Raw genomic sequence first — 21,436 nt, forward strand, 5'->3', positions numbered from 1 at the left:
TAATGTTGTTTCTCTGTTCAAAGATACTGTTTTGAGGTTCTTTTCATTCCATTTAGTGATCCTATTCACTGACTGTCTTGTAGCAGCGTTGACAGTAAGATTTGGAATTGTTTGTAATATGGGTTTTGAGTAGGCCCTAGTTTTGGAGTCCATTTGGTGAGGGTTTGTATGTTAACCCCTTGAATGTGCGTGGCTGACCAAACAAGTGTGAGAATCCTTGGTTTGCTGATGAGATAAGATACTGTTGAGATTTTGAAGTTCGGATTGTGAGTTTCAAAGGTACTTGCTTTGTAAAAGTTATTTTGAAAGTTATTCCAACAAAACTGGTTTCATAGGTCTAATTGTCTAGTAGGTCTAAATGTGTGGCCTTAGTAAGTTAATGGGCTGTTGGAACCTATTGAGTTGGTCATGGAATGTTGTCTTAGGATGAAAACAAGTTTTCCCACTCTATAGAAGTTGGTTTGGAATTTGTGTGCAAGCTTTTGGTATAAGGGACAAGGTGTGCAAGTGGTTTGCTTTCATATTTGGAGATAGGGTCAAAGGATGACTGTGAGTTAGTCCCTATTTGCAGTGAAGATTTGATTGGATTTAAAGAAGGTTTCCCACAAAGTGTGGTGGGATACCCTATTCTGCACAGTTGGTCCAAAGGAGTGGTGGGTGTCTCTGAGATACGCTATGTAACTCTGAAAAGAGTATTTGAACACTGATTTTTTTGCCAGTGTTTTGTAAGGTTTGGGAGTTATGTCCAAAAACAGGGTTTGGAGACCTAATCCAGGAAATAGGCCTAGGAAGTGCCTAGTTAAGGGTTTGTGTAGCGAACTGATAAGTGGGTGTTGGAAACCAGTTGAGTCAAGTTGGGTAGGGTATAAGGAGGCCCTAGAAAGTGGAGAACCAAGTTGGGAAGGCTGAGGTCAAGTTTTGACACTTTGGAAGGATCTAGTGTTAAAGGGCTTATGAATAGACTTGGGGTTTGAAGACTGGATTACAAAAGACCATACCACTCTGCATTAGGAGGATGAAGTCCATAGTGATAATTTATGGCCAGCCCAATCTTGGAAGTACTTATGCAAATCACAATGTCATAGATTCACCTTTTTCTTCATTGTCATTTCTGCCAACCAATCATGAGGATTCAATATTAGCAGTTGTCATTGAATGTTGGTCGCAACCATTTTGATGTCATCAACCCATCACCACAATCCAAGTTTGAGCTCTGAGCTTGATGAGAACTTGAATTGAAAGAGTTCAAGGGATTATACTGCGATTAGCTGTTATAAGCTCGAGAAAAAGTACAGATTCGACACAAGCCTTTGGTGCTCTAAATCAAACATATGAGCTCAAAAATAAGCTTAAGGCTTGGTGAAAAATCCATAAAAGATGGCATGGCAAACTGCAATTGCAAGTGCTTGCATTCAACTACAAGCCTTCCCAAATTTACAAAAGAGAAATGAACTCTAGGAACATGGTGACCCCACAAGGAAGTTCATCAGTCTGATTTGCAACAGACTGTTATTATTATTATCATGGATTAAGAAACCAAAGGTACTCACCTTGCTCTATGCTATCTATATTGCTGAAGCTGGAATTAAGGCCATAAAGAATCCCACTTGTTGGATTTAACTTAGAAAAAGAGATAAACAACAATAAGGAAGACCCAAAAAGATACAAGAAATGCACAGAAATATCCTGGGAAAACCCTTCTAGAATGAAGGGAAAAACCTAGCCACACAACAAAAGATCATTTTATTGATAATAAAATTTAAGTGTACAATGTCCTTCGCTTGATGCGATATGTATAATAAAAGAGAGACTCTTCTTATGCCAACCAAAGGTCGCATGAATTTCCAAAACATGACACTTTTTTTTCAAATACAACTCTTCGTATTTCCATGCCTTAACGCATGTTGTATGACACATGTCTTTATATTTAATATTATAATTTAATCATAAGTGTCCTCTTCAGCTGAAGGTGAACATAACGATAATAATGTCCATATCTCCAACACTCCCTCTCAACGAGAGAGAGATCTTTAGCTGAACATCACAGAAGGTTGCAACCAAAATCTCAATGATAAAATCTAATTGCATGGGTCTTATAAAATTCATCGAATCACTCAATCATGAAGACCCTGCAAGAAACACAACTAGTTTTCATGATGATGTTGTCTTGAATCTCTTAATATGACACTAAGAGAACAATTTACCTGTTAATAATCATGAAATCACTCAACATGATAGACTTGTAAGAATAACAACTAAGCCTTTAATTACGAACTCTCTCTCCGAAGGAAGAAACTATGTTTTAACTCCAAAGGACCATGGGAACTTGGGCACAAATGCCTCGGGAAAGGAAAAATCCACTACATTGAGGTCATGTTTGATGATGAGGATGAATAGGAAGATATACCCTTCGCAGACAATCATCCTCACGAGGACACCAAAATGGTTGGTTTGAATCGTACAAAAAGAATTGCAGCATTGGTATGGCATGGAGGAGCTATCGCCCTAGCTGGTAGCCCAAGGTGCATGGTTTTCCGTGTACGGGGAACCCTTCAAGGACAAAGGGTTATGGTGATGCTCAATAGCGAAGCCACCCTAAACTTCATAAACTCATCTCTGGTGAAGCGAAGAGGTCTACCTATGGAGATGCATGCAGGATTCCAAGTCAAGGTTGCCGGAGGGACTCTTCTACCCTGCACACACCTTGTTCCTCAGCTAAGTATCACAATGGCGAATCACACGGTGACCGAGGATTTCTTCATAGTGGACCTTGATGACATGGAGGTTATTTTGGGCATACAGTGGATGGAGAGACTTGATGAATATACTCAGAGCTTCAAACAGGTGGACTTGACTTTTGTTGTCAATGGAAAGAAGGTTGTTCTCCGCGGAATGGCAAATGAAGGTCCGAAGGAAGTTTCAACACATCGGATGGAGGCAATTTTTCAGTGTGATGACTTTGCTTGGGTTGCACATTGTTTTGTCTCGGCAGAACCTATAAAAGGGCAATGGACACCTCCCCAGGATGACGATCTCCAGAATATTTTGAGTGATCATGACAGAGTTTTTATAGACATTCCTTCTGGCATATCGCCTCATTGAGGGTTTGAACACACTATCGAGTTGGAAGTAGGAGCCAAGCCAGTCATAACCACACCCTACTGCCATCCCAAGAAATTCAAAGATGAGATAAAAAGGACGATTCAGGAACTGCTGGAGAAAAGATGAATTCGTCTCAGTTCTAGCCCTTTTGCGTCATTAGTAGTATTGGTCAAAAAGAAGAACGGGAGGATGTGCATGTATGTGGACTCTCGTGCGTTGAACAAAAAAACAATAAAAAATAGATACCCCATTCCAAGGATAGATGAGTTGTTGAATGAATTACATGGCGCAGCCTATTTTTTGAAAATAGATTTCCGTTCCGGATACCACCAGATCCGCATGAGAGAAGAAGACATAGAAAAGATAGCCTTTCGTTGTCACTATAGGCATTATGAGTTCCTGGTCATGCCATTCGGATTAACAAATGCCCCTGCTACATTTCAATTATGCATGAATTGCATCTTCAACAAACAATTGTGTAGGTAATTACTGGTATTTTTTGATGATATTCTTATTTATAGAAGGACATGGGAAGAGCACCTAAAGCATTTGGATGAAGTCCCTATGGATCATGAAGGATCAGTTTTTGTTCACCAAGCAATCCAAGTGTGAATTCGATATGACAGAAATGTTGTACTTGGGACATGTCAGTAAATATGGCGTTCAAGTTCATCAGGAGAAGATTTAGGCTATCCTTGATTGGCCTCCCCCAAAATCACTCATGGAGTTGCGAGGATTTTTTGGACTGTGTAGTTATTACCGAAGGTTTGTAAAGGGGTTCTTTCAGCTCAGCGCACCACTAATAGATTTGACAAGAAAGAGATCCTTCCAATAGAATGAAAAGGCACAACTCACTTTTGATAAGTTGAAGGAAGCAATGAACACTTGTCCCGTGCTTGCTTTACCTGATTTCACTTGACTGTTCATTATGGAGTGCGACGCATCCAGAGAAGGCGTTGATGCAGTACTAATGCAAGAGAGACACCCCATAGCCTATGAAAGCGGGAAGCTTACGCAAACAGAACACTTATATCTCATCTACGACAAAGAGATGTTGGCCATTGTACATGCACTAACCAAGTTCTGGCAGTATTTGGTGGGTGTCAAATCTGTCGTTCGTACGAATCACAATAGTTTGAGATATTTTCTAGAGCAACGAGACTTGAACAAGAGACAACAAAAATGGGTAAGCAAGGTTCAGGCTTTTGATTTTGACATTGAATATGTGAAAGGAAAGAACAATGTGGTTGTAGATGCTTTCTCCAGGAAACCCGCCATCTGCTTACTAACCTAGATTTTAACCCATTGGAAAGTACATTTGTTGGTTGAATATTCCAAAAACACATTTGCCTGTGAGCTAATGGATGGAAACGCCCAGGATGATCAGTACAAAGTGGTGGATGACATCATTTACTATAAGAATCAGGTATTTTTAGTGCCAGAATCCAAATTGAAGCAGAAAATCTTGAAGGAGGTACACAACTCACCCTTAGTAGGACACCTGAGTTTTGTCAAAACATACATACATCTTAGGGAGAGGTTTTCATGGAAAGGACTTAAAGGAGACGTATTGCAGTATGTAAGAGAGTGTGCAGTCTGCTAGCAGAACAAATTCTAACATACTTTACCTGTCAGATTACTGCAACCTCTGCCAATTCCAAAACATAAGTGGGAAAGTATCTCGATGGATTTCATAATTGGACTTCCCAAGGTGAACGGAAAGGATTGTATCTTCGTGGTGGTTGATAGATTGACAAAGTACACACATTTCTTCGCCATCCCCTCAGATTTTCAGGCCGCACAAGTTGCCGATCTTTTTTTTAGAGAAGTCTTTTGTTTGCACAAGTTACCCCGAAACATTGTCAGTGATCGGGATGGGCGACTCCTCAACATCTTCTAGATTGAATTGTTTCGGTTGGTAGGGACAGAATTGTCACCAAGTACGAGTTACCGCCCTCAGACAGATGGATAAACAAAGATTGTGAACAAGTGGCTCGAAGGTTACCTTTGGAACTATGTTTTAGCACAATAACGGGCGTGGGTCAAATGGATACGCCTAGGGGAATATTGTTACAATACCATGTATCACCTGTCCATCAGGATGGCACCATTCAAAGCTCTATACAGGTATGAACCCCTCTCCTTCATTGACACAGTTCTGGGAGATAGTCACACACCAAGGGCGAGGGACTGGCTTTAGGAGGGATAGGACATTCTAAGATACTTGAAGGAAAACTTACAACGGGCATAGAATCAACAAAAGATGTATGCCGACAGACACTGAATAGAGAGGAGTTTCAAAATAGGAGACTTGGTCTACCTCAGGCTCCAACGATACCGACAATCCTCATTGAAAGAAAAGGGAAAAGAAAAGCCAAAGCCACGATTTTATGGCCCTTATCGTGTAGTTCACTGCATCGGTGAAGTTGCCTATGAGCTGGAACTTCCAGAGGGGAGCCGTATTCATAACGTTTTCCATGTTTCCTACTTGAAGAAAGTTGTGGGATAGAATGTTACGGTAGCTACAGACCTACGACCGCTCAATGAAGAAGGAAAGGTCATATTGGAACCAACTGAGATTATTGAAGTATGTGAGAATGACCCTGCTGAACTGAATGGTGAAGGAATAATTGGTACGTTGGAAATACTTGTTGTTGGATGATGCAACCTGGGAAGGCTAGCACATTCTTCAACATCCGACATTGTGTTTGCTTGAGGACAAGAAAAATTTGGGACAGTAGGACTGTAATATCTCTGTCATAAAATAGTTTATTAAGCAAATCTTTGTTGATGGGCTGATTGATTTAAAATATCTCGGACCCATTTTAGTTTTGTTTCCGTAGGTAAGTTTAGTTGTCGGCTATCTTTGTACACCCTCGGAAAGTTTACCCGAACGGTATTTAAGCACGGCTTGTAGGTAGTCGTAGGTATGCATTTTGGATTATTTCTTTGTACTGTGAATTCCAGTTGGGATTTCTTTGTTGTTCGCCATTTCGGAAGTGAAAGACCTTCCTTACTTGGCTGTTCTGGTTTCGGTGGGATTCAACCCATTCAAATATTAATTGAAGGATTATACATGTTCGATCTTCATTCTTGTTTGGGTTTATAAATCTTTAAGTGTTCGGGTTATAAGACTCAACATTCCCTTTCTGTTCGCGTACCATCCATCACCATACACTTGCCCATCACCACTCCGTATGGCCATTTGGGCCTACCATATGGCCATCACTTTGTCTCCACCATATGACAATCTTCCTGCCCCACCTACCGTACGGACTGCTCCAGCCACCGTACAGCCCCCTCCACTGATCGTATGAGCATCTTTTGTGCCTACTGCCTGACACCGTACGGACTCCCTGTATGCCTGCATACTGTACGGCCATCATCTGCTGCTCATCCTATCACCGTATGGCCTGATACTGTACGACCATCTGCTGCACATCTTCCCAACTTACGGCCTGTACTGTACAGCCTCTTCCTTGTCCATACAACATCCCCACCTAGCTGTACTGCTTCAGTAATATCGTACTGCCCCTATAGTAGTTTCACCTGAGTGCCATTTTCAGTATCTTTCAGAGAAATATTGTTTTCCAGTGAAGCCGTAGGAAATGGAACATTACATCCTCTATCTAATCTAGTCTTCTAATTGATCTTGTCGCAACTACTAGGATTGCACTACAACAAATCTGAATTCCAAATCCATTCCCATCATTCCATCCCCCACAGTTCTGTTAAGCAGGCCCACTATTCAACACCCAACTCGTCTTGGACACGATGCTTATTTTATGCTTTCTGACAAAACTGGAAATCATGAGGATGATACCATTCTAAATTTACTCTGTTTCAATTCCTTTATGTAAAATGTAGCACAAGCCTAAAGTTGACAAAAATCCAATGATTCATCTGTTCACATAGCTCTAGAAAATATAATGATACACTTGTTGTCTTCTTAAAGTAATTGAGATTTAAATCTCTCAGATCGGAAGTTCTTTACCTTGCTGCTTAGCAATTTATAAGCCATCAAAGTCAATTGAAAATGCAGGACTGGGCGCCTCAGTAAGTGAGAAGGATTAACAATCCTTAGCAGAATTGCATCATTTGATGGATTAATCTGTTTTTACTTTTTAGTTACCTGACTTTGCCATGTTATTTAATGTTTCTCACAGTTAATGTGATCAGCTGCACTAGAGAGATTATTGAGGTAAAGCCTTATTCCAATTTGAAATTTTAGAGCAAAGTGCTATGGATTCACTTCTCGAGGGTTGGGGTTCATAATCAACTAAAAAATTACAAATAAACAAACAGAAAACTTTTGAAGTTGACTCCAGGTTCTCACTGATTGTGTCTATTTAATATGATTGCTGTCCGATGTGATCTTAGGCTTTCAGCATTCATGTAGTATACAGATTTATTCTGAGATAAATTCATTTGTGTGCTGGTTTGCATTTTCTTAAATTTTTGTTTACTACTATGTGCAGGTAGAAGCTTATCGACAGAATGATACAGCATGTCATGGTCGATTTGGCATTACAGCACGAACTGCTCCAGTGGTCTGTCTCTGACTTTTTAAATCTCAAATATATGCAATATTCATCAACAATTATACTGAAATAAAATATTAAAAGAGATGCTATTTTCTTAAAGATGTTTTCTCATGGTTATGTGTATCATATTCTCCATTGAAGTTAATGAGAATTTTGTTTGCACATTGTTGATCAAGCTCATATATATTTATTATTTGGTAGGGACAAAGATGTGTGGTCTGGAAAATTGTCACAGATGTTTATAGCTCAAAGTCTCTATTATCCAACAGCTGTTCCACAATTTCTCACATTTTATTGGATGTCTTCATGTAAAATTTGGGCTAGGAGGGCATTCCTATTAGCTTTGATGACTATCATGGATATCAGTAGTTATAATTCTTGATTTCTTCAGGTATAGAATTTATTATTTCTCACATTGTAATGGAGATATCTATTTTCCAGTTTGGACCAGGAGGGCGTTCTTATGTATATTTGTGCTATGGAATTCATTCTATGCTTAATGTTGTAGCTGACAAAGAGGGTGTTGGTGCTGCTGTTCTAATTCGTTCTTGTGCTCCAATTTCTGGTATGCACTCTTGGATCCGCACATGGTATTTTTTTCAATATTAGATTCAATTGAAAGTATAGTTCATGATTCCCTAAAAGTGATTATAAGGTAAGATTTGAAGGGCTAGAAAATATGATTCCGAAAATCATTATATGAGAAAGAAATAACGAGTCTTATGCAAATATTCAATCTCTTATTTTGTTTCCACAAGTTTATATGCTCCTTTGACGTGCTATCCAATATAAGGAAAAAATAAGTAGAGGAGAAAAAAGGCAATAAATGTGAAAAATGATGGAAATGGATATATAGTTTTCTGGATAAGAATTTTGTATCATCAATGAAGAGCTTCCCATGTAGCAAGACTAATAGGGTTATAAGACTAATGGATATTTTTTTCCCTTCGATATTTCTGTATGGTGCTCGATCTTAGGATTAGTGACTGGTTGCTCTTCTGTGAAGTATATGCTCATCTGACTTGAAACATAATTCAGAGCCACTGATGTTTAGCATCACTAATGATATGGAATATTCTTTGATATGTATGACCCCAACTTGTGCCAGCTGCTTTTTCAGGTTTAGAGACCATACAATCTCGGAGAGTTCAAGCAACCAATAAGCCTGTTCTACTAACTGGACCAGGCAAGGTTAGTACACTATTTCAAAACTTGACATTTGTAAGTTGATAGACATTTTATATGAGGCTCGGGGCTTACATCAAATGCTAAAAGGTGATACAAGGCTGTTGTTCTCCTGGGCTTATTCACTTATAAGTGATTGAGTTCCAAAAAAAATCAGTGTGGCACTTGTAATCGTTATGACCCTACGAGGAATGGTGCTTATGATCATTGGTCACAGTTGATAGAAGTGACTTGTTTATTGTTTAATATTTGCTTTAGTTCAGATATATTCCTATTAATCTTTATCCTTTCATTCTAATTCCATTTATAATAATGTGTGAAGAAAAATAAGATAGATTCTTTCTCCTTCTTATGCTGAAGGACATTACCCTTATCATTGCCAGTGAGGGACTGGATTGGTTGAATTTTTAATTTTCAGTTTCTTATCAGTGAAACTAGGAGGTCTCTGCGTCACCCAATCACTTGATAATTTCTTCATTCTCTTAAACACCTCACATGTCACATTTAGAAATCATTAGAACTAGTTGCTTCAATTTTCAGTCTATTCATTGGTAGTCTGCATAGGGTATTTACATTTTCAGATTTTAAATGCTAAACTTTAGAGAAAAAAGAACATAACAGAAAATGATGAAATGAGGATTTTTTTAATGCATTTAGATAAGTAATATATTTCTTTTATCTCTTCGAAGTGTCGATTTCAGTTCCCACCGGTCAGAGAATTTATTACTGTACATTAGATTGATCATACATCAGTTGAACTCCATGTAGTTTACATCTGACAATATTATAACAGCTTGCTTCTATGAAAATTTGTTGTTGTATTGTGTGTGCAGCATTGTTTTAGACTCTTAGCCATTGCGTATCACTATTACAACAAAAAAAGGGAAGAAATTGCTTGATTAAATAAAAATAAAGTTGCTATTCACATTTACTGTGCTCTATTCATTTATTTTCAGCAATTAATACATGTCTCATTGACCGTTCGAAGGAACTTGGAGAAGCATGTTAATATATCTATAGTTTGTTTAATAGATTATATTATTCACTGTTTCCTATAACAGCCTGGATTATCAGTTTGCCATTGGCACTAAGTCAGCCTGGTCGACCTAATGTCTTGTGGACTTGTTAAGCAACTCAAAATGATTTTTATATTGTTTTGATTAATTTATTCTTCTATTTTGGCAGGTTGGTCAAGCATTAGGTCTTACAACAGATTGGTCCAATCATCCACTTTACACTCCTGGTGAGTTCACCTGCCTTATCAGTTTTCCCCTTCACACGTATGCACTCAAATTTTACTGACTACTATTTTTATTAATGTAATTAAGATAGTGACCGCAAGTAATGGTAGTTTTCAACTTTGCACTATGGGTTCAGGTGGTTTGGAATTATTGGATGGACCTGCAGTAGAGAATATAGTAGTTGGGCCAAGAGTAGGGATTGAATATGCAGCTCAAGAGGATGTGGAAGCATTATGGAGATTTGCAATTGCTGGAAGTGCTTGGATAAGTGCCCCACGTAACACCCTTAGACCTGCTTCGTCTAGTCCAATTTCAGGATGAAGGGTGGCCACTTTTAGCTGCCTCGTGATTTTTCCTCCATCCTTTGTGTTTTAGTAAACATTTTGATATGGAAAAGGATATATGTTGTACGACTGTCCCAGAATTTTTCTTTCTTCTTAGTCGTATCACAGGAGAATGTGGACAAGTGTTCTGAGAACTTCAAAATTAATAGTTGTAGCAGTGTTTATGAAATGTAGAATTTTGTATGATGGTTTCAACTTTGTATGTATCAATTTCATCTATGATATTGATATGGCACTTGTATCAAATCCTCATAATAATTCTATTTTATTGATATTTGCAACAACTGATGTCAAGATTATACTATTTTATGAAATCCTTGTATAAAAGTCTTTTGGACCTAACAGGACTTGAAAGTCACAACCTTTGGGGAAACAAGCAAAACTTCTTAGATTCCCAAGTTTTTCTTTTTCAAGTACATGTCGTACTTTTCGGTACAAACCAGGTTAAAATTTTATATTCTGCTCACCTTATTAGCTTGGCATTATAGTACAGCATTCACTTCGTCAAATATATTATTTCGAATGGATAAGTAAGGTGAAAAAGTTTTGACAATGCTTAAGTTTGAAACTTATATTTTATTGTTTATCATTTTTATATATTTTAAAATTTTGTTAAATGGCTATCTTAGTTTTCTCACATCATTGGATTGAACCTGTTGATGGGAAAATTTTGGCACCGACAGGTTGGATTTCAACTATCACAGAGGAGCATCTCTTAAAAAGGCTGCCAACTAAAGATCTCAGCACCTCAAAAAGGCACTATTTATGGTACCCATCTATATGGTATTTTAAACCCTTTTATATTTCCTTTCAGTTATCATTCTGTGTGCATCTAGAAGGGAATTGTGGCTGTTGCCTATATGGTTCATTTTTGCAATGAGCCTTGATTAAGATGTGAATTAACAGATGAAAGATACATTTATTCATATTAGACTACTATATTTTCAATATCGATGTTACTTAATAAGTAAGATTACTCATTGTTATTCAATGTGATCTTTCAGAATTAAAGCATTTCAAAAAGCAAATCATATCAAATCAGAAACACATGATATTTGATACAGAATTATCTGTCTCAATCATGTATGAAAAGCATATAACCTAATATGAGATCTTGCAACACATAATGCAAATCAAAAAGCGTCTAGTTCACTTTCAGCCCAGTCCACTATAGGATGCCACTTGCCTCCAAGCAGAAAGTCTTGTTTGCTCCCAACTCGATAGGTTTAGTTTGAGCTTCACTTGGTTTCAAGAATCCTTTCATATTCTCTACTTAACAAGGCCAACCATGTGAAGGTGAAAGCTCATTTGGCCTCCTCCTCCATAATCACTCTAAATTCCCCATTAACAACTAAGTAAATATTTCATTCATTCATTTTAGAAGTATATCATTGAATCACTATAATCACATAACATTCATTAACACGCCATACAATTAATTAATATGTATAAACATTCATCAATAATTTGTAAACACATCAATCATTATATTCACATAAACATTCATTAACACGACATATAATTCATTAATACCTATAAGCGTTCATCAATAATTCGTGAACACGTCAATCATTATAGTCACATAACAATATTCAATAACATGACATTAAATTCATTAATAAGCAACATTCATAAAAAATCATCAGCACATTCATCATCAAACAAGGTTTTTAACATTCATTTCTTCTTTTGTTGAAAATAAAGGTTAATAGGCACATCATGACTATTTTAGACATTCTCCTGTGGCTCTTGTGGTTCTGATCTTATGACATGAAGCTTCCTCTACTTTTTTCCAGGACAAGGCTGATGTGCCCCTGCAATAAGAAATAAATGGGTTTAATTGTAAACATTTTTTTTAATGTTATAAGTATTTCATTAATCTAAAGAACACAACAAAGATTTTTCTTTACTTGATAGTGCCACATCATCTACTCACATTTTGTTCAGCCCCAACCTTATCATGCTCAACACTAACATCACACTTTGCATACTAAAAAATTATCACATAAAGGTTACACCAATTGCAATTTAAGATGTTAAATTTTATTAATAATTACATGATTAATTTTCAATAGAAATTGAATATGTACCTGTATCATTGTGATGCATATAAAGGTCTTTGTCATGTGTAGGATTCGTGCCTTTGTCATCATGAGTAAGATCTATGCCAAGAGTAGTAAGTTGTAATGAAATGTCATGCACGCATTGTTATCATTGTTCGAAATTAACATCAAATAGATTATTTCTCATGAAATTCTCAATTATAGTTATTATTCATTAGGCCTATTTACCTGTGTGTGAATTGGTGCACCAGAATCTTCTACATTTGTTTGGCCACTGGAATCTGTGCAGTGGCGGGCAAATATTGCTTTATAGCCTTGCTTGAAGCCAATTTATTTGTCCTCTTATGTGGGGGCTAGATTAAAATCAATGCCCCGTATTTTTTGCATAATATCGTCAATATTGAATGTATTGCTTATTTGTAATTTTATATAAAAAAATTAATATGAAATTTCATTTACTGCTACTTACAAGGCGTGATTGAATTTTCATATATCCACCAGAGCCAAGTAGTGTTGACCAACCTTCTCTTGCCTAGCTTGTGTCGCTTTGATGTGTCCTGCAACCTGTATATGCAAACTTTGAAATATGTTAGATTATATAAATCCACAATCACACTTCTACAAATATCTACCAAAATCCACAATCCAAATATTTAGCAAAAACAATCTACAACACAACCATTTGAGAGGTTGATGATATGCAATATCATTGTTTTGTGAAATTGTATCATTTAATTTCAGTCAAATGTCAACCACAATGTCTACAAACGTGCTGCAAATGTGTATGTGTGCGATTGAAATATGGATGTGCAGATTCAATTTCTCTTGGTAAAAGATCGAGTAATGATCTAATATTCATGCATAGAATAGGATTTTTCTCCAATGTTTATTTTTGTTATCCTAGATTATTTGATGGAATGGCTAATTAATGAGTGGGTGTAATGTTGGTAGCAGTACAAAGCTGATCATGGATGAATTAGATTGCTTTATTAGAGATTCATCAGGTTTTGCATCAAATATACTTGACACTCTGCCTCTACCAAGTCATCTAATGCTATTTCTTTCTCTGGAGGTGCAATTGAGATATATTTTGGCTTTACATGGTTACAAAAAGGTAGTGTATAAAATGTCATTTTTAGATTTCATGATTCTCACTTGCTTTATAGGAATTGCTTACAAGTAGATTCTGAACTCAAGGGTATGACTACAAATTAATTGGTTATTTTTCTTTCCACCGTTGAAAAATTCCTATATTATACATGTTATATTATAGAATCATATACATGTTAGATATATAATTGTAATCTTTTTTAAAGGCGAATATCTAACATAGAATATTATATATGTTAGATATATGATTATAGTTATTGTAATCAAGTCAAGCATTTTAATGAATTACTAGAGATCACTAATTTGTGCATAATGATATTAATACTACCACATACCTATTTTTGTCGGGTGGTGGGTTAATTCTTTTATCTCTTAGTCTCATCTCTTTTGCATCTTCAATGATTTCATTCCACTCCAGCGGTGGCACCATAGGAGGACGCTCATACTTTTGATTGAGCTTTAGAGCCCTTTTGTATTGGTCTCTCACAGTCTTTAGATGTTTGCAAGTTTTTTAAAGAATTTGGGTTTTGCTCAAAAAATTTTGACCAAAGAACTCCACAATTTTAATGAGCTGATATTTTAATTCAAGGCTTTGCTCATTCCACCTTTTAACAAAAAACAAAATTGTTAGATAAAAAAATTCGTTCAAGCTATGTACGTTGAATATATTACAACAAATGGATGAATGGAAAAATGTAGCAACCAATTATATCAAGCTATGTACTTTTTATGTAATGTGGGCCCAAATATCTTCATTGTTAAATCATAAAAAAGATTGTTTCTTGCAAAATCATCACGAGATCATTAGTCAAAAATGATTATGAATAAGTAAACTACAACTACACTCTAAATAATTACAATTTTAAAGAACCTGAAAGCTTAGACAATTTTAAGGGTATCATATCTTTCCAAGCCATCAACAATGATGCCTTCAATGATCCAATACAAGTAACACAGGTTGCTCCAGGAAAGGCTGGTAAATCATCATCAGTACTAGTATTAGTTCTATCACCATGAGAAGGTGTACCTATCCCTGCACAAAGTTAATCAATGTCATACTATACTCAAATGAACAAGAAAGTACAAATCAAATCATATTTAACACATAATAAAATGTAGCAAAACAAGGATTTACGAGCTCTAGTTGCAGTAGGTGTGGATGTTTGCAAGCTCCTTGTTGATGATCTTGCAGTTGACAATCTTGGAGTGCTAGCAGGCCTCGTGGAAGTAGGTGTATGGAAATCATCAACACCTGAAAAATAATCATATATATATATATATATATATATATATATATATATATATATATATATATATATATATATATATATATATATATATATATATATTTAACACATAAAAAATGTAGCAAAACAAGGATTTACCAGCTGTAGTTGCAATAGGAGTGGATGTTTGCAAACTCCTTGTTGCTGATCCTACAGTCGACAATCTTGGAGTGCTGGCTGGCCTTGTGGAAGTAGGTGTATGGAAATCATCAGCACATGAAAAATAATCACACACACACACACACACACACACACGCACGCACAATGTATTGTCTTTTTAAAATATAGATTGCTAAAATATGACAACAATAATATAAAACTGTCAATAATAATCATGAAGAAAATAATGTCCCTTTTGATGATTGAAAATTGAAATCACATACCTGTAGGACCTACATTGGTACCCTCGTCAAGTGGAACAACTCAGTGTGGTCTCAAAAAATCCTGTAACAAAAAATACATATTGTGGTTCATGATCCATAAATTAGTATAAAACATAAAGCTTTATTGAACTATTGTCCTAGCAAAAGACTCATTGCTGCTTACTTCCAAACAACGTGCTCTACAACACAATTCATTTTTTGTGGCCTATTTCTCTTCTGTTGGATTTAGATCCATCACAAGCCTAAGAATTTGTAGATTGATGTTCTTGAGGGTCTTTTTACACAGGGTTACAGGATCACTGCTATATGCGATGTCATCATCGCATAATATTGTGACCGCCATATCAACAAGTAATTGCTCATGTAAGATGTTCTTTTCCCTTACCCGAAGTATCAAATTGTGAGACAAACATCAGTAAGACAATCAAAATAAGTCCAAAACCTTAACGAAAGCAACATAATAATATGACATTTTGTAGAATTACAATTGCATAAATTTTTATACAGAAGGTTTACCTACGCTGGAGAAGGGGTGGGAGCAACATCCCTACCTTTGTCATCCGATGGATTGGCCATGTCACCCTGTGACAAAGAATACATATAAAAACATTAGCATAATGAAAGGAATAGTCGACTTAGCAAAAATATTTATTATTAAAATGGTATATTGTATATTAGAGTTGTAGTTGGAAGTAATTAGTTTAAATATTACATATATAGTACTTCCAAGTCCCATGATACTAACTTTCTTTGCATCTATGCAATTCAAATTGTAATCTATTAGCAACTCTTCCTTTGGACTTATTGATTTTATCGCACATACAAAAACATGATTTCCCTCATGTGCCTCGAAAATGCAATTGGGTCACTTATTAGTTGACCCAGGAGACACACTATTTAGAAAAATTGCAATGTTCCTTGTTGCTTTTGGCCTTCCATCATTGTACACAAGTCTTTTACTTTGATCGTTTCTTTCCATTCCAGATAATTTGTTGACAGTGCATACCTACGCATACTTTTTATATATTGAACTATCCGCATCCAATTATTGTAATTGTAACAAGGTCCTACATACTCCATCAATTCAACAACTTTGTTATAATTGACCTATATGCCATCGATGGAAAATAGGCCCAAACCATGTAATGATGATGAAACTATGCGATATATCCTCTCGTAAACACAAGAAATAGTGTTAATTGGAGGTAGTTCCTTGGGTACCCATTCTTTCTCAAGATTTATGTACCTCAAGGGAACCTTGATGTCGCCCTTTGTCTCATCATCATAAGAACATGACCCCCCTTGAGCAAGGAAAAATTGCATGCGTTTATTGAATTTTCTTCTAATCTTTTGACCTCTAGTTTTACTCTCTTTCGTAGACTTACTACATGTCTCACTATCCTCTTCTATTCCCACATTTCCCTCACTCCAGGAAGACAAATATGACAAATACTTATTTGGTGGTATCTGTAGCCCATCAAATGAGAGATATAGTTGAAGGAGCGAAATATTTTGCTATAAAATGAGGCTAATATTGATGAAGTTTTCCTAAAGTTAATGTTGAATGTAAAGAGAAAGCAAGCATGTAATAAACTTATACCTTCTGCTCCATGTCACTTTGTACGATTCTCGTTAAAGGAGTATAGTTTCTTGCATATGTAAATCATTTGTCTTAAGCTAGTTACAAATTACATGATACTTATGCTATAAATTAAATAGAACATAACATGAACAATATGCATACATCGCAAAAAACATAACATTGTATATTTTTTAATTGGTTACCTCTACAAAAAAAACATATTATAAGTAATCAACACCAAGAATTGACATCGTAACAAATATTTCAACTTAATTAACACCTAATACATTTCCATTGATCATGTCAGTGATCATCTTCTTCATCCATGTCATCATCATGAACATCATCATTATCGCCATCATCATCCAAATTGTCAGAATGACCATCGTCAACATCATGATTGTCACTATGGCCATCGTCATCATCATCATCGCCGTTGTCATCACCATCACCATCACCACCACCACCACCACTACCACCACCATTATCATCAATGCCATCACCATCATTCCGAACATCTTCGCAATTGTCATCATCATTATCTCCTTCATCTTCGCCATCATCAACATCATCATCTCCTTCATGTTTGCCATCGTCATCATCTACTTTGTCTTCCACTTCTTTGGTATCTTCTTATTCAATCACATTATAGTTTACCGGTTTTCCTCTTGGATCATGTCTAACGACAAATGACCAACCCAGTTTATATATAAAGCTAAAGTAAAACACTTGCTCACATTGGCTTGGAAGAACATAGGGCTTATTTCCAACTGGCTCAAGTGACCTTGTATTAATCATTCTAAATCCATTATCATGTTCAATAATAGTTCTATCAGGATCATTTTGATTCATTTGTAGCCTGTACCATTTGACATCGAATAGAACTTGTTTAAAGGAATTAAAGTCACACTCAGTTATATTGTCCAAAATTTCATAGTATCTGTTTTCAGATTGTTGAGGATGCATGTCGTTTCTAGACAAAATACTAGTGACCTCAAAGACTGCAGTTATCCCAGAATCACAAGTTCTCTTAGTACGTCCACATTTTTTCAATGAAATTTACCGCCATTGTAGTACAAAGCTCTGTGGTGCTCGACCAATTATTTTTCAAACATGTCAAAATGTATCCCTCTGTGAGTTGATATTAAACAAATGGGCCATGATAGATTAACTTATACGTACCTTTCCACATCTTAAACCATTTGCTAGATCAATTACCATTGGCGTAACATTGGGATCTCCATTATGATGAACTTCTTTAAACAATGGAGTAACACTTTCCCATGTTAATGAGCAACCATTTTGTTGAGATCGTTCAATCCATACCATCATCCAATCAAGATTGTTTGCAATATACAAATGAAGTGCATCCCACTCACGAACAACTATATAAAATAAATAGACCAGTTAGAAACAACTTATATTGACGATGGATAAGAATTAATTAACTATAATAAGATCTTATAATTACCTCTCACTTTCTTTAATTTACCTTTTTCCATCAAGTACTCCCTTTCGAATCTATTAATGGAGTTAGGATCCCAAATGCGATCTACATGGATCTTTGATGCAAACTTGGGAAGATATTCACTAATGTACACCATGGTCTAGTAGACCATATATCCCTCGACTATGGAACTCTTAGGACGTGCTTTTTGTCGAACCAAGCCCTTCAAAAATTTCAAGTGCCCCTCAACCATCGACATTGACCTAATTGGTATAGGTCCACACAATTAGATCTCCTCAACTAGATGTATGAGGTAGTGTTTTTGTGCATTGAAAAAAGTAACACTTTTGCATCTCACACAAAAGATGAAGAATTTTTTTCTTCGATTTCTTTGTCTTTTTTATTAATTCCTTTAGATGATAGCCACCTAGAATATATTCATCACGTAAAAATATAATGAGACTAATAACACTTCTATACAACAAAGCTAACAAATAACACTTCTAACCTCATGTATTTCCCAAGATCATATATAATGTGTTTTGACACTCATGTTGTAGAAGTTGTATGGGAGAGATAGAGATAGAACGTATTGCAGTAATAATAAAATGATCTTTTCAATATATTATAAAATAAAACAATCAAAAGTACATGATGTTTTACAAATATATTGTAAATAGAGAAGAACATGACTTACCTTGACAAAGGTATGCCAATCATGTGTTCTCAACCTTGACCCAAAATCACTTTTCTTTGATACGAGACTGCTTATGTTTGCAACAAATCCTGTGAGCAATTTAGTTTTTTTTATGGCTTCATATATGACATTAGTTTGTTGTTGCATTAATAACCAAGAAATATCAATGTTCTCTTCTTCATCATCATTAGATGCACAACTATCATCGTCTTCATCATCTTCATCAGTTGTGCCAGTAACATCTTCAATCTTGTTCTCTGGCACATTATTAGTTGAACCAATACCAACATCTTTAATTGTGTTCTTTGCCTCAGGATCATCTTCTTCCATGGGAGAATTACCTTTTGCTTCGATATTCACACCTCCATGTTCCACCAGTTCGAAATTCACATTCACCAAAGGACAAAAATCCTTTCCCCCTTCATTGTGATCATGTTGCCTATAATATATCTAAGCTGTTGTGATTAGAATTCTTCGATTTTTTAAGCCCTTGCATTTTTTGCAAGGACAATAACATTTTCCATCACCGTTTCTTTTGAATTGAGACCACAATCTAGCAATTGTTGCCTTATTTTGTTCTGGGTTCATATTGTTAAGCGTGGACTTTCTTCGCAAGAAAATATTCGAGCTATAAAATTATATCAAATATAAACATACAAGCATTAGTAGTATCTTATATATAATTGATAATAATAAAATAATAAAATATTACTATCTCTTCAGTAAAAATGGCATCTAAACAAATCAAATGAATTATACAATATAAATATTGGCATTGATTTTGAACAATATTATATATTGGCATTGATTTTGAACAAAAATAATTCATTTATGTATGTTGCCACTTGAAATATGTTGCTACAAAAAATGTGAGTAAAGGTATGGATGGTTTTGGCAAGATCAGGTTAGGATCAATAAACACTGGGTGGTGGGGGTGAGGGGGTGTGAATAAGTGTTGTAGCACTTTCAAACCAATCAAGAATTTTTATAATCTTCATTTTTATTTTTTAAATCCTTTGTAATGTTTGTGGCAGGTTCATACCACACACCAACCATTTAATCGCTCCTTTGCACATGACTTGTTTGATAAAACATCAAAAAAAGAGGTTTCATATGTAGAACTCCATGTTGGACATTTTTTGTTCATCACGTATGCAATAGAAATAAGTTGTGCTAGTGTTTATCAAGGTGCTATAGAAAATAACCATTGCAAACTTCGCGTATAAACTATTTGACTAAATTCCTGACTTTAATAGAGCCCTCTTTATCATTTTTTTAATTGCCCTTATATAAAATTAGTCATATTGATGTGTTGGTTATCTAGATTAGAGTGATGCTTACATATTTTTCCTCTCTGCATATGTAATGATTTCTGAACGAAAGGAGGACTTTTCTTCATTTGTTTCTTAATGCATAAAACAATTTCTTTTTCACAAGCTTAAACTAACAAACATAAATCAAATCTATACCAAATGCCCATGCAAAACTAAAACTACGATGTCCTTGAACAAACTAAATCATTGGAGGACCAAAAAAATTGCATTAAACTAGCTAGGCCTTTAACAATGTATAGTGGGAAAGTTGGTGTTAGAATAATGTTAATTCACAATAGTGGAAGATGGACATTTAATATGTATTCTAGAAATCTCTTGAATAGTTTGTAGAAAACTCCAAAATTTCTCTATCTTAGCTGATTGTAGAACTTTTAGAGGTTACATAAATCTTATTAATACACCAGCATCCCCTCACAAGTGTAAATAAAAAAATTATAGTGCTGTATTTAAAAAGTTATAAATTTTCAGTGTGCAGTTATGATTTATTCAATTCTGTATTCGTTGCCTTGTTTTGCTCGATTTGATTGTTATACTTTTCTCTGCTTTACATTGTAAAAATAATACAATTAGTCTATGTTTCCTATCATTTTCTTCATTTTTGTTCATATAATCAGAGTAGACTTATATATTTGGGATATGCATACATGTAATTCTTGGCATAAATCTTTAAATTTGTAGGTTGTAATATAGGAGTTAGAAGCATCAATATTTTGGCAAAAGGGGAATACTGCAACAAGGGAAAGAGTTTCTTCAAACCAATTAATAATTTTAAAGTGGAAGCTAATGAATAATACAACCCTCAAAAGTATCATATCAAATTCATCTATATGCATGTAAGTAGATGTTGTTTTAGATAAAGTCAATAAGTTAATTGTAGGGGCAAAAAAGACAAACTCATAACATAAATACTAATCCAACAATTTTGTTTAGAAAGGATAAGTTAAAGAAAGAAAGTCATGTAAAGCAATAATTAGGCTTATGTTGACAATAACACAATCAAAAAGTCCTTTTTTTTTTTCAAAATGCCGCTCCCGCTCACGCGATCTCCTGCGATTGGACATGCGGCTCCGGGGCCTGCTCTGCTCCCGTCTGTGCCTGTTCTCGGGCCTTCCTCCACT

General features: G+C 35.5%; 1 protein-coding gene across 2 annotated transcripts in view; it reads left to right on the forward strand.

Annotated features, from left to right (window-relative positions):
- The window catches only part of LOC149567220 (DNA-3-methyladenine glycosylase (MAG)), a 63,712-nt gene extending 52,954 nt beyond the window's left edge, over positions 1–10,758 (forward strand). Inside the window, exons 2-6 of one of the 2 annotated variants that reach the window (XM_089820397.1) lie at positions 7,581–7,652; positions 8,088–8,211; positions 8,767–8,837; positions 10,017–10,074; positions 10,209–10,758. In XM_089820397.1, coding sequence (XP_089676523.1) covers positions 7,581–7,652; positions 8,088–8,211; positions 8,767–8,837; positions 10,017–10,074; positions 10,209–10,393 — 510 coding nt within the window. In that variant the 3' untranslated portion in view covers positions 10,394–10,758. Of the gene's footprint in view, positions 1–7,580; positions 7,653–8,087; positions 8,212–8,754; positions 8,838–10,016; positions 10,075–10,208 lie in introns of both variants that reach the window. The other variant, XM_089820396.1, reaches the window with a different exon arrangement.
- The last annotated feature ends 10,678 nt before the right edge of the window (positions 10,759–21,436 follow it).

This window comes from Cupressus sempervirens, chromosome 3 (genome assembly GCF_028749045.1).
Source record: "Cupressus sempervirens isolate cs-2001-9-10 chromosome 3, ASM2874904v1, whole genome shotgun sequence".
In the NCBI taxonomy this organism is placed as follows: Eukaryota; Viridiplantae; Streptophyta; class Pinopsida; order Cupressales; family Cupressaceae; genus Cupressus; species Cupressus sempervirens.